Source organism: Populus euphratica, unplaced genomic scaffold (assembly GCF_000495115.2).
Source record: "Populus euphratica unplaced genomic scaffold, PopEup_1.0 scaffold678.1, whole genome shotgun sequence".
Taxonomy (NCBI): Eukaryota; Viridiplantae; Streptophyta; class Magnoliopsida; order Malpighiales; family Salicaceae; genus Populus; species Populus euphratica.
This window is the reverse complement of record NW_011500549.1, coordinates 64,585-78,678: the sequence shown is the minus strand read 5'-3', so window position 1 is coordinate 78,678 and position 14,094 is coordinate 64,585. Positions and strand designations below refer to the sequence as shown.

Genomic DNA, 14,094 nt, shown 5'->3' with positions numbered 1-14,094 from the left:
TAATATTCTAGTAATAGGGTTTGATAGTGTGACCAATTCCCCCATTAATCTATGATAGCAAGAGACTCTATGTATGCGTGATTTTGAAAAAAAAGTCTTTTTTTTGAAAAAAATCATGATTAGAGAAGTTAGGAGAACTTTATTTTTCATATATAAAAGAACTTTTCCTTCGAAAATCAAGGAATAAAAGAAGAAATAGAAAAAAAGTAAAGAAAGTGATGCAAAAAATTGCATAGAAAGATGAGATAATAAGGTAAATGCAAGATTTTAATCTATGAAAATTAAAAAAATTTGAGGATATGAAGGCAAGAGTTATGATAAGGAAGAGGAAATTAATAAAATGGACTTGACATAAGAAAATGAAGACTAATGGAACATACAATAACAGACAATGAATTTTGAGGAGTAGAGATATTCATGCAATGATATCTTAGGTTATTCAAATTATAACTAAGAAAGATAAGACAAGTTTATTTTTCTATATGTACATAGAAACTAGAACCATAAGTTTTAAAAATGCATAATTAGGTTGTCATTCAAAAGTTTTGAAAAAAGAGCTTGATGTTGAAGAATTGGTATAATTATTTAGTTGATGAGAAAAATAACAATTTAAAAGTCATATGACCAAAAATTTTATAAAAGAGAAGCCTGTCCTAATAATGTGAGAGGTTGATTTCAACAATATATCATTGCCTAACTCTGTTATGCTCATGTGTACAAAGACAAGAAATATAAATATAATGTGGAATGCCTACAATTTTAAATAGTAATTTAGTTTTCTAAACTCACATTCCTAACACTTAAATTATTTTATATGATTCTTGTCATAACCTATTTTTGAGTTATTTTTCAATTCATATTTTTTCTCTCTTCAAAAAATATAAAAAATAAAAAATGTTATAAAAAATATAACAATAAAAAGAGGATGCCAGAACGCTCAGAAAATGATCAAAAATTGGTTGAGTAGGTTCAAAAATACAAAGATTGAAATTTGACGGTCTTTTATTGACTGATGAGAGCCCTATTAACAAAGAAAATTCAATTTAATAAAGAAAAGTTTAAAAATCAGTTGTTTATGGATTCAATTAAATTTTATTAAAGGTTTAATTGAATTTATATACGGTTTGATTGCAAGAAAATTTGATTTTTAAGTTAATTTAGGCTTTAATTGAAAGAAATTAAAGTTCTGAGATCAAATTATAATTTTTAAAGTTGATTTGATCAAATTAGAGGTTTTATTGTGTAAATATTGAAATATGATGGCCTATTATGGACTTAATTGAAGAAATCTAAAATTAAAAACCAAATTAGAAAAGGCATGTAAATAGAGGCACTGAAATTGATTGAATTAGATGCAATTGAAGACTCGATTGAACAAATCACAAATTAAGGACTGATGTGAACTCTAACATGTTTTTTGCTACCGTTTTCTTTTAAATGAAATGGTGCATTTTATTCAAAAAGGTGTCATTTCATATATTGTTCATTATAAAAAAAAAACCCGAAACGGTGTCGTTTTGAACAGCACTGTGGGTCTTCTTCTTTTTCTTCCCCTCGACATGTGAGGCAGGGGAAGAAGAAGATTTTTCTTCCCCTTGTTTTCACCGATTTCCCCCTCTCTTAAACATAAAAAAGACGCCGACCATAACTCCACTTGCATAAACTCTGACTTGTGGCCTACCATGGAGTAGCGAAAAATAGAGAGGATGTGCCCTTCTTGTAGTTTTTGGAGTTGCTGCACAGTGGCTGCCCCTACCTCTCTCTCTCCTATTTTTTTTAAATACAGGAGAAAAGAGTAGAAGGAGAGAGAGCATAGGAGGAGGATTGAAAAAAAAAGAAAAAAAAAGAAGAAGAGGGAGAATAGACTTAAGACCGAAAGAAAAAAAGAAGAAGAGAACAACAGAGGTGAAAAGAAAAGAAAAGAAAAGAGAAAAAAAGAAAAAAAGAAAAGAAGAAGACAGGAGATGCTCTAAAGCCTAAAAAGCAGAAAAGGGGCTGGAAGAACAAAAGAAGGTAAAAAAAGAAAAGACCCGAAGAGGAAGAAAGAAAAGAAGAACAAAAAAAAAAAGGAGAAGAAAACAAGGGATAACAAAAAAGGTTGAAGAAGAAGTAACGATGCCACCTGCAACCACCACCGACCACCACAGCGTACCATCATGAATCACCAGCAACGCCACTATTTTAGGTAACTGCCTCCTCCCCACCATTTGTTTCCTTGTTGATATCGCTTGTATTTTTGCATATAGAATGTGAATATTTCACGTTCTACTACAAAATACAGTGTGGGTTGGTTACTGATGCACAGTAACTATCCCATTTGGGCTTGAGCCAGGATATCAGCCCAGCTCATAGTAGATGGGCCAAATTCGGTTGGCTAGGCCCGACCCAATTGTTTTTTCTCTATGAAAAATTTTTTCAAACAATTTTTTGGGATTTTTACTATTTCCTCGCTCATTTTTTTGCCTTTTTTTGATTAGTATTGAAATATATTTTATGTCATTAAAAATACAAAATCCTGTATTAAAATACCAGGTTTTATTTACTTTGACAAATACAAAAATAAAATATTAAAAAAAAATATTTTTGTGCATATTGTCACGTTTCTCAAAGCTAAAATATCATATTGAGTTTTCTATACACTAAAAAAATGCATATGGCTACATACCTAAAAATGCATTTTCTTTTCAGTCGAGTTCTTATCAGTTGACGATATATTGTCAAATTTCAATTCTTATATTGTAAAACTTTCTCAACTAATTTTTAATTATTTTCTGGGTGCTTGACATTCTTTTGTCATTTTTATTATTTATTTTTCTTTTCTTTTTTGTATTTTCTTCTTTTTTGTGTGAGGACCCAAAATAGATTACAACAGATGCCTCTGTAGACTATTGGTCAATTTTTAGTCATTTCCTCACGCATTTTTATACCTTTTTTTGAATAGTATCACAATATAAAATACAAAATCTGGTAAAATACCTGGTTTTGTCTACTTTGGAAAATACAAATAAAACTTTTCTTTAGAAAAAGAAAAAAATATTTTTTTGCATATGACCAAGTATCTCAAAGCTAAAAATCATATTGTGTTTTTCATACACCAAAAAATATATTTTGACATGCATTTTGACTTTAATAACCAGTTTATTAAAATCATGAGAACTTTGACCAAAATTTCAAAAATAAATTTTTTTTTATTTTGTTTATCTTTCAATATCCAGGATATGACCTTACACGTATGACGTATTCTAAATATCAGTCTCTTTTTGTGGATGCTATAAAGGTTAAGTTTAAGATAAGAACCTCATTATTAAGGAGAGCTTTTCTTAAATCTTAGACAGACAAGACCATCAATTAGAAACCACAACAAGACTTTAGATTTTATGAGACAACAAAACAATGTAGTTTATCTTAGGTAGGGTATAGTTGGGATGTTAATATCTTTATTTTATACAACTAGTCTCTATACCTGATTTATGAGACCAATTAGGGTTCCTAGTGATTAGAACATTAGGTGATGACTCCTATTCTTTTTTTCCATAAAAGACAAGAATTACTTGTGCTACCATATTTTCCTAGACAGACGACACATTTGAGTGGTGGATGATCGTCATGACATCACACACATGCGACAATTCTAAAATAATTTTCACAAACTTTTAAAACTGAACAAAAATATCATAAACCTTGGATTTTTTTTTGTAAAGAAAAAACCAGATATAGTTGAAAAACTGATCAATAAAAATATCAAGAAAGTTGTATCAATTTACCAAATAGTTTGGTAAGGTACTCAAATATCATTAAAGACAAAGTCAAAGGGAGCCAAACTAACACACTTTGATGAATTTAACTGAGATCGACTGGACTTGCCTAAATGGCTAGACATATAATTTTTTTAATAACATGGGTGTTTGAGTCAATTTTCGCGTATCTCGATTAATCTCATGAATCCTGAAATTAATGACCATGTAAGCCTCCAGTAGCCCTAATATTTGTGGGATTGACATATAATTAAAATGATAATTGATGGAAGGAGAAACCATAAAAGCCACATCAGAGAGAATTCAATGCAAGATGCAAGAGTGGATGGTTAAGCAATCAATGCTAGACTTCAATGGAAGTTTTTTTTTATAAAAAAGGAACACTTACATGTCAAAGATAAAGAGTTGTATTGAAGATGCTATAAACCTAAATTAAAAAGGCTAAAAGAATTTTTAGATAAAGAGCTAGTACATAAGAAGTAAGAGAAACATGGTAGAGGAATATAATGATAGTTATCATAGATGTGGCATTGGGTTTGGGTGTCCTGTCATGGTTGATTCCAACTTGATTCATTCTTTTGGATAAAGTTTTTTTTTTTTTTTTTATAATCTTGCTGAATTGTATCATACTCCCTATTGAAAACACCATTCTAGCTAGAAAAGAAACTAGAGTAAACTTGTTACAATATTTAACAAAAATGGATTGTCTACTAATGTTGGCCAAAGGGTTAATCACATTAGCAATATACATAGATCTAGTAGAAAGCATAATTTTTTTTTCTTGTGTAATACTTCATGGTCAGGGAGTAAACTACACAATTTTGAGAAGATAAGATTTTCATATAGAGCTATTAGGATGATCACTAAACCCTTGAACTTGATAGTAGAAATATGAATAGATACAACTTAAAATATGTCAAAGTGGCTTAACAATTAGTGCCAATCAATTCATCATTGTATTCTTTCCAACAATATGGATAAGCCAAAACTAATTTTCCAGGGTTCAATCATAGTTAAAAAAAAAAGGAGTGAAGATATATAATTTGGATTTCAACAATAAAGTAAAGAATAATTCTAGGGCTTATCTAAACAAGTTGAGAGTTTTGAAAATCAATCATACGAGACAATACATTAGTAGACAAAGATACAAGTAAAGTGCTCATTAATAGATGATTCTGTTGAACTCAGTATAAGTGATTCAAGTTTAGTATGGTAGTTAATATGTTTTTTTAAGGTAAAAAAGGCTGATAGGAATGGTGTTGATATATCAATAAGGCTATACAAGCCTTGTTGAATAAGAAAAGGCTTGATTTGAACCTTTTAGAAGAAATAGTTTCAGTTTTTTAATTTCATGGGGATATAATGATGAGCATTTTGAAATAATAATAATAATAATAACAATAATGTGAATGCTACTATAATCTACTAGCTGATTAGGAGAGAATACTATTCTTTATTGCTAAACATTGCAAGAGAGTTTATGGAGAAGTCATGGATGTTGTTAAGAATTTACTTTGATATCATATAAGATAAAGGGATGGAAAGAAGAAGAAGAGAATGATAGGAAGGCGAATTTGGCAAAAAATATTATGCCCCTTTGCCATGATTCTTTGTATTAGATTCATTGTTTTTTCGATACATTACAAGTGTATATATATGTTTAATGCTAGTACAAAAAAATACAAAGGTAAAGATAATAATTTGTTCTGTATCAGTTTAAAAAAACATTCACAAGAAGCATTAATCAAGATGAGGCTCTAAAGTCCCTATACCTACTTAGAGAATATCCATGCACATTATTGGTCACTGAACATCAACTAAGAAATCAAGCATGAAGAAAACAGCCCAGCATATAGTCGAAGGATACCTAACTATGCATGTATTCGTAGAATTAATAGACATAGACAGAGATATTTGCATGTTTACTGTTCATCAAGTTCAAATGTGAGGCCTAAATAGTGTTGAAGAATTATAAATCTTCCTTAGAGTAATGGACCTGGCTAGAGCACCAGTTAATGATTGCATCTTATACTGTATTTAGGCACTGTTGATCCAAGTTTATCCTCTTATCACCAGGAGCACCCCCTACCAGCTCTCACTACAGAGGGTCTTATTGATGATAATATATATATATATATATATATATATATATATATAGACACACACACACATAATGCAGTGTCAATGAAGAGATTCTATGGTTGAGAGAAAGACAAACAGAAGCATGGTTTCTTCCACCCAAAGATCCGACTCCATTTGGTGTTAATATATATATTAATATATGAGACTCAGTGCTTTTTGAATTTGATAGTTTTCTTGTTGTTATTTCTGACTGGTTCCGGTTCTTGACCTCCCTTTTCTTCTCCTCTTATAGAAAATCCATGGAAAAATATTAAAATAGGAAACCGAGGTCAATGAGTGCTTCTTCTTCAAAATGTCTTGAATTTTCTATTGCGTGTCTTTTGGTTCTTCTTCCTTTCATTTCAAAATACTGCAATCTCCCTCTGTATTCTTTATTATGAATAAAAAACAGCTAGCCAACTTGTAACGTAATAGGGTTCAGTATTAAATTATTTGTATGATTAGTTCTAAGACAACGAGGGCTGCTGGCGTTGTCATCAGGAAAATCTTTGGACTTAATTTTTTTTTTTCCTGGAAGAAGGATCCCTGTAATTTTATTGGATCTTTGCTTTAATTTATTAAGTAATATTATTTATAAATTTCTCAGCTCCTTTTCTTCTCTTGTCAAGATAAACTGATATAAATATATGTAATGTGCTGGATGAATATTTATTTGGGGGCATTCGACTTTCAAGCTCTCAATTTCTATTTATTAATAACTACATAATACTATAAATTGGCGTGGTTACCTTTGTTTAAGCATGTGTTTACTTATTATGAATTTTTGTAGTTTTTTTAAATAGAATAAAAAATTTGTTTACGAATTGAAAATAAATTTGTTTTTTAAAAAATTACATGTTTTCTACATTTTTTTTTCAATTTCCCAGAAAGCATAAAAGCATCATAAAGTTGGTTTTGTGTTGATTGGTTTATCTATTTTTTTATATTAGGTAGTGTACTTTAGAGAACAATTCTCTGATTTTCATCTTCACTACTCTTCATCTCTATTCATAACTTTTTTTTTTTAATAAAAAAACATGTTTCTTAACTAGGCTTCGTTAAGATGAAGAGTAGGCTTTGTTAACTAGGCTAATAATTCAGGGATAATAACAACTAATTAGCCATTAAGTAATGAATAATAAATAAAAAAAACAAAAAAATTGGTGAACCATTTTCTTAACCTGGAAAATTAATAAATAAAAAACCACGTATTTTCAAGAAGACAAGTTTTGATAAAATCATTTTCAGTTATTTTAGAAAACTGAAAAGTTATCTTCAAATTAACATGATATTTATATATATATCATGTTAATGTCGGACTAGTTGAATAGGAGTTTAGGAGATTGAGAGGTTATTCTTCATTGCATTAGGTTAGAATGACTTCCAATGAACACGGACGCTTTTTACTCCTTGAAGCCGTATATTAACCCTCCCCTTGAGGCCGTATACTAAGCCTCCCCTTGAAGCATGTTACTCTCACTTCTTGTCCTTGAGACTCCTAGATAACTACTACAAAAAATTCCTTTTTTGTTTTTGTGAGAATTCTAAGGGAACATGATCAATTTTGAGTGATATTTCAAGAGATATTTAATTTCTTTACCATCTATGTTTAGCAATATCTTCTTAAAACCTTACAGAACAAGCTAAATCAAAGTTAGCAGCAATCATATATCAACTTAATTTTAGCAACACGAGATTGAATGGAATGCCATTATACCTTATGCCATGTACGGTACTGTTGCATACCAATTAATATTGTCGTTAATGCTCTATATAAATACCAATAAAATAATTAAAAATTCTTTCGACAGATAGAGTAAGAGCACTTGCTTGAAATGATATGATAAATTACAAGTTTTCAGTTTATCTAGCTAGAAGTTTGAAGAAAAATATGATAAATTACAACTTCTGCTATGTGTGTGCAATTATTCCCTCAACCTCATTCCCTTTAATTTTCGAACACATGCATATGGTTTAGGTTTGAATCGAACCCGCAACCTCATACTTAGGAGCTACCAATCCTAGCCAATAAAGGTTGTCTGGTAACTAGCAGTACTCTTCTTTATTTAGTTTGGCCAAAACACGAGACTCAGAGAAAGTGACATAATTATAAGAGATTATCTGAGTTCAAGTTGTTGTTAGAACAAGTGACAGAATAACATGATAAGAAATGTTTGGATTTAATTCTTCTCCCACTTAAAAAGAGTAGCATCATGTCTATTTAATGAATATTTAAAAATGTAATAATAGTTTTTTTTTTAAATATTTTTCATCTAGAAATATGTTAAAATAATATTTTATAATAACTAAAAATATTTATTTATGATAACACTGATGAAACAATTAACCCTACACATTTTTACTGCCTAATTAACAAGAACATTAATGTTATAATTAAGGCAGATAGTATTGGAACATTTCGAGGATATATCGGAGACAAACTAACAGGATGAAGCTTTCTTCTAACACTTATCTGTAGCGTAATCTGTTCTAATAATAAAGTAATCAACCTGGAAAAAAGCACTGTAATATAAAATTCTAAAGTTGAAGAAATTTGAGTTGTACTTTGTCTAGTTGCATGTATAGTTAAATATCGATGAGCGAACTAATCAAAAGGGAGAGAGAGAGTGAGAGAAACCTATCAAGAAGAAGAAAGAAAAAAAACCTAGAGAAAAGAGAAATGGGGGGTTGAATTTGTGATAGGAGAGGAGGTTGAGGAGACTTTTTGTCCTGAAAAGCACATCATCACCCACTATTCCCACCTATAAACCTTGGGTCATCCTTCCCCAATTTTCCCAACAATCTCAGACAGCCTTCAAAGAGTTTCTTGCTTCAAGAAAGAGAACAAGAAGAAAGCATAGCTAGAGAGATGGGTCGAGCTCCTTGTTGTGATAAGAACAATGTGAAAAGGGGACCATGGTCACCAGAAGAGGATGCTAAGCTTAAGGCTTATATCGACCGTTTTGGTACTGGAGGCAACTGGATTGCACTTCCTCAAAAAATTGGTACATATCTATCTCTATATTATTCTGAAATATGTTCTCTCATGACTAGCTCTCTTTGATTCTTGTTTAGGAAGTGGATTAGAATTATTTGTTTGACCAGTTGATGGGTTTGATTACAGGGCTTAAGAGATGCGGAAAGAGTTGCAGACTGAGATGGTTGAATTACTTGAGGCCTAACATCAAGCACGGTGGATTCTCTGAAGAAGAAGACAATATCATCTGCAACCTCTATATAAGTATTGGCAGCAGGTAATCTCTCTCTCTCTCAGCTTTTCCCACGGAACTGAACATGCACTGCTTTGTCCTTCTTTTCTTTGTCCATGATGCTTGTGCTTAAGATATTGATTCTCATCTTATACATTCGTAGCTTAGTTGTAGGGTTTATTCTTTTGTTTTGATTCCTCTTCGTTTTTTTCTTTCTTGGGAGGGACAAATGATATATTTAAATTCCATGTACAATTAGATGGTCCGTAATTGCTGCACAATTACCAGGAAGAACAGATAACGATATCAAGAACTATTGGAACACAAGACTAAAAAAAAAGCTCCTAGGAAGACGCAAACAATCTAGCATCAATCGGATATCATCCACGAATCCAGATGCCAACCGGGTAGAAGATAGCTCATCTTCACAGGCCTTAAGTAACGCAGCGCTTGAAAGGCTCCAGCCGCACATGCAGCTTCAAAGCCTTCAAAACCCTATCTCTTTCTACAACAATCCTGTACTGTGGCCCAAGTTGCATCATTTCGAAGAGAAGATTCTCCTTCAATCCCTGAAAGAAAGCTTTAGCCCTCTTATGCAATATGCTTTCCCTAGTCCTCAACAAGGGGATGAACAAAAGGTTGACATGTACGGGCAGCTAGTTGATTCTGACACGCGTCAACAAGGTCATCCAAAATCCAGCAACTCAAGCGTAGTTGCCTTGGAGAATGGTATAACATCCTCAGGCAATTATATTCCATTCTGCAGTGGTGACCATGCAATGGACTTGACTATTGTTTCAAGAGCAGGCGTGGTAGAGCCAGCTGATGCAGCAGCCCAGCCTGTTCCGAATTTCCAATCTGAGCTCGAAAACTTTCTCAACAGCAAAACATCTGGTTTTACTTCACAGGAGGATAAGATTGGTGAATTTGGTTGTTTCAAAGAAATGAATCGTTATGGGGAAGGCATGAATTGGTGGTCTAATGACTTTGAGACAAAGGCCTCCTCGAATTCTTGGGATTCCGCTTCTGTTATTCAGTCTGAAGGGATGTTTCATGATTATGAATTAGGCTACAATATGTAATCACCAATAACAAGAAATATTAGGGAGTGGTCTAAACTTAATTACCTATTTGCAATGGTAATAAGATGGGGAGGAAAGAGAGAAGTCTATCAGCTGCAGGTTTTGTAAATTGAGTGAATAATAATGTTAATTTCATTCTCATTATATTGCCGAATTAAAGTTTATATATATATATGTATTTGAGTTTGTATGTAAGCACAAATAAAAAAAAAAAGTGATGTACTTGATCCATATTAAAGTCTAAAATTATCAAGTTTCTCGTAAGACTTATTTGTGAGAGCTTTTTTTTCTGAATACTTTGGTAGCCAGAAAGAAAAAAGGTGAGTTTTTAGGTTTCTTTTAGATTTTCTATGAAAGAGTAATTTTGTGCGGCTTCTTATAATTTTTTACTGTTTCATAATATTTTATTTTATTGTCTTGCCTATCGAATAAGCCTAAATTTATTGCCTATTGAGTAAGCCTAAATTTATTGAACCATGTAAATTATATGTGGCTCTTATGTTATTGATTGTGCTTGTCCTTCTTATATTTCTCTATTTGTCAATTGGTTTGAGATGTTAGATTTGTTTTCATTACAAACCGGTATCATAGCTTGCTTTGTTATTAGTTAGCTTTTGCAATGATGATAAAAATAATATCGGTTGTGAAGTTTGGTGTAGAGAAACTTAATATAGTAAAAACTTTAATCTACGATGTATTAAAATGTATGCCTTGCTAGTTCACCAAGGTTTATTTAAGGCACTGAAAGGTGCAGGTAGTTTGCCTAAACAGATGGATGAAGAGAATAAATGAGATTTCATGGAACGAGCATATAATGCTATTCAACTTTGTTTGTTTGATAATATTCTAAGAAAGGTTGTTGAGGAGACTACAACTGCTAGATTGTGGAAAAATAAAAACTCTTTACATGACTAAATCCCTAATGAATCAATTGTATATGAAGTATTGCTTTTGTACTTTCTGAAAGAAAAAAGACATGACCATTAAATACCATCTTGATGAATTTAAATGAGAAATTTCAGATTTGTAAAATATTATTGTTAAGGTTGGATTTAAGGATAAGGTTTTGATTTTATTATGTTTGTTACCTCCATCTTATAATCTTTTTGTTGATAATTTCTTGTATAAAAATAATAGTTTTAATTTAGAAGATGCCATAGTTTCTTTCAACTCTAAGGAGTTGAAAAGAATGAGTATCAAAGAGTTATAATGATAATCATGTAGAAAGGGCTTGATTATGAGGGGTAAAACAAATAATAAGGATTTAAGTAATGGAGAAAAACCTAGATCAAAATCAAAGTCTAGGAAAATTAAATGTTATGAATGTCATGAAGTAGGGAAATTTAGGAAAGATTTTCCTAAATGAAAAGATAAAAAGGAAAAAGAAGGAAATGTCTGATGCTGTAAAAGTTGCTAGTGAAGGGGAAATCTCTAATGACACTAAAATATTTAGTTGTATTTATTGGTAGCTTAAGTGATGAGTGAATTCTTTATTTGGGTTGTACATTTCATAATTATTGTAATAGAAGATAGTTTTACACTTATGGAGTCATTAATGATATTTTCTTTGTTAGGATACAATAAATGACTTTTTGTTGTTAGTTTGGGTACAATTCAAATTAGGATATATAAGGATATTGTTAGGATACTAGATCTTCAATATGTTCTAGAGATAAAAAAAGAATTTAGGTTTTCTTAGTCTTTTTTATCGCACGTCCTCACGCGATGTCGATGGTAATTTTAGTTCGTTTGCTTAATTTGTTGAGTTGGGAGTCACCACTTAGTATTTTATTCAGGGTTAATAGGAAACTCAGGTATTCTGGTTTTTGTTGGAGATTCATGAGTAAGGGGTTGGTTGTGACTAGAGAAAGTATTAACACTCTTAACACATCATATTTAAGGTAAGCTGTTTCGTAACTTGATGTAAACAAGTTTTCCAAATTGTCTTGTTAATGGTCTATAAAAACTTTGAAAACAAGTTATCCTTAGTAAGAAAATCCTTATCTTGCTAAATAAAAAAATCTACTGTCAACACAAAAACCAAACAAACAACTTTTTTTTTTAATATCAAGAATATGTTTTATGTATAAGATCATAACCTTAAATATCAAAAGCAAAATCAAATATTTTTTGATATTTTTTGAAATATAAACCAAATTCAATGAAAATTAAAAAAATTATTTTTTTCTTTTTTTTTCTTTTTTTTTAAAAAATTATTTTTTTCTTTTTTTTTTCTTTTTTTGTCCTTTTAATTTCTTTTTTTTTTCTTTTTGGTTTTATCATAAACAAACATACATAAAAAAATAATGACAAAACACCCACTCAAACACTTTCCTTTTACTATGTTTAAGCACACACCTATTACATATTTATAATTCAATCAAATTTTAAAACAACCCAAACAACACATTAAAGAATTTTAAATTTAGAAAATGAACCCTCAAAAATTCAGGAACAATGTCGGGAAGCCCTCTGAAACTACATAAATCATGGCAGCGCGTCTTCTCCATTCGTCAGTTGCTATAGGAAAAATCAGGGGACCGGGTGAATCTGGCTTAGCTTCTTCTCATCTTCCCTTCTGCACCGGCGATGACCTATAAAACACCCAAACTGTCGTAAGAAAAATCAGGGGACCGGGTGGATCTGGCTTAGCTTCTTCTCGTCTTCCCTTTTGCACCGGCGATGACCTATAAAACACCCAAAAGCGTAACAAGCAGTCTGTTTTAGGTTGTTTTTTAATATCTGATTTTTTTTTACTTTCCATTTAGATTCGTTTCACTTTCTTCTTCTCTTTTACAGGCGGTGAATGGCTCCGAAGTCAGGGCATCTGTGGTTGGATTACAGAGGTGGACGATTGTGGATTGTGGTCAGCGGGTTCTGTTTGATCTATTATGTTTGGGCTACTATTGGAGGAGAAAGGAATGGGTGGCAGCTGGTGGAGATGGAGACCTGGTTTGGTCGACGGGGAGCGGTTAGTTCTAGTCTTGAAGAACTGGTTGGGTTTGATTGGGACAGGAAGAAGAGAGGAAGACAAATCCGAAGAAGAAAGGCGGGTGGTTATTTGTTGGTGTTGGCCAAGTGAGGGAGGTTGATGGGTCAACTGAGAGGGAAAGATGACGGGGAGAGGTTTAGCTTGTTTTAAGAGATGGAAGGTTTAGTGAGAAGGAGAAGGAGGAGGTGACCAACGGGGAGCGGTTAGTTCTGGTCTTGAAGAACTGGTTGGGTTTGATCGGGACAGGAAGAAGAGAGGAAGAAAAATCCGAGGAAGAAAGGCGGGTGGTTATTTGTTGGTGTTGGCCAGGTGAGGGAGGTTGATGGGTCAATTGAGAGGGAAAGATGACGGGGAGAGGTTAGCTTGTTTTAAGAGATGGAAAATTTAGTGAGAAGGAGAAGGAGGAGGTGACTAAGAGAGAAAGGAGGGACGACTATGGGAAAAAATGGAGGAAATGGTGTTGGGAGGCTGTTTGTTTAGGTTTTAGCCAAGGGAAAGGAAAAGGCTTTGGTTAGCTAGAAGAGGGAACGATTAGGAATGGCTGTATGCCAAGGGAAAAGAAGGGCTGGTGTTAGGTAGTGTGAGGGAAGAGAGATGGTCTTGGGACTACGGCTCTGCTTTGGCTTCAGAGTAGAGAAGATGGAGCAGCAGGAGGAGATGGGGTGGCTATTTGGTTAGAGATAGGTTTAGGTTTTCTTGTGTTTTTTCTTTCAAAATTGCTCCCTTCCTTTATGTGTATGTTGCGGAAATTAGTATTTATAAGTAAAAATATTACTAGGTTTTCAAACTTGGTTCCTCAACTTTTTTATTTTTTTTATAAATTTTGATTTTTTTTATTTTTTTATATTTTTTTGAAAATGAGCAATATCAATGTTGACTCAACGAGAAAAATCAATGATTTTTAAAAATGACACGTGAAAAGTCAAACGCGTTAG

The 14,094-nt window shown here is 32.1% G+C and overlaps 1 protein-coding gene across 1 annotated transcript; it reads left to right on the top strand.

Moving 5' to 3' along the window:
- Positions 1-8,482: 8,482 nt before the first annotated feature.
- LOC105115333 (transcription repressor MYB4-like) lies at positions 8,483-10,335 on the top strand. The gene is made up of 3 exons (XM_011012180.1): positions 8,483-8,881; positions 9,001-9,130; positions 9,345-10,335. Exons 1-3 carry the CDS (start codon positions 8,746-8,748, stop codon positions 10,165-10,167), a joined length of 1,089 nt encoding a protein of 362 aa, XP_011010482.1. The 5' UTR covers positions 8,483-8,745; the 3' UTR covers positions 10,168-10,335.
- Positions 10,336-14,094: the final 3,759 nt, after the last annotated feature.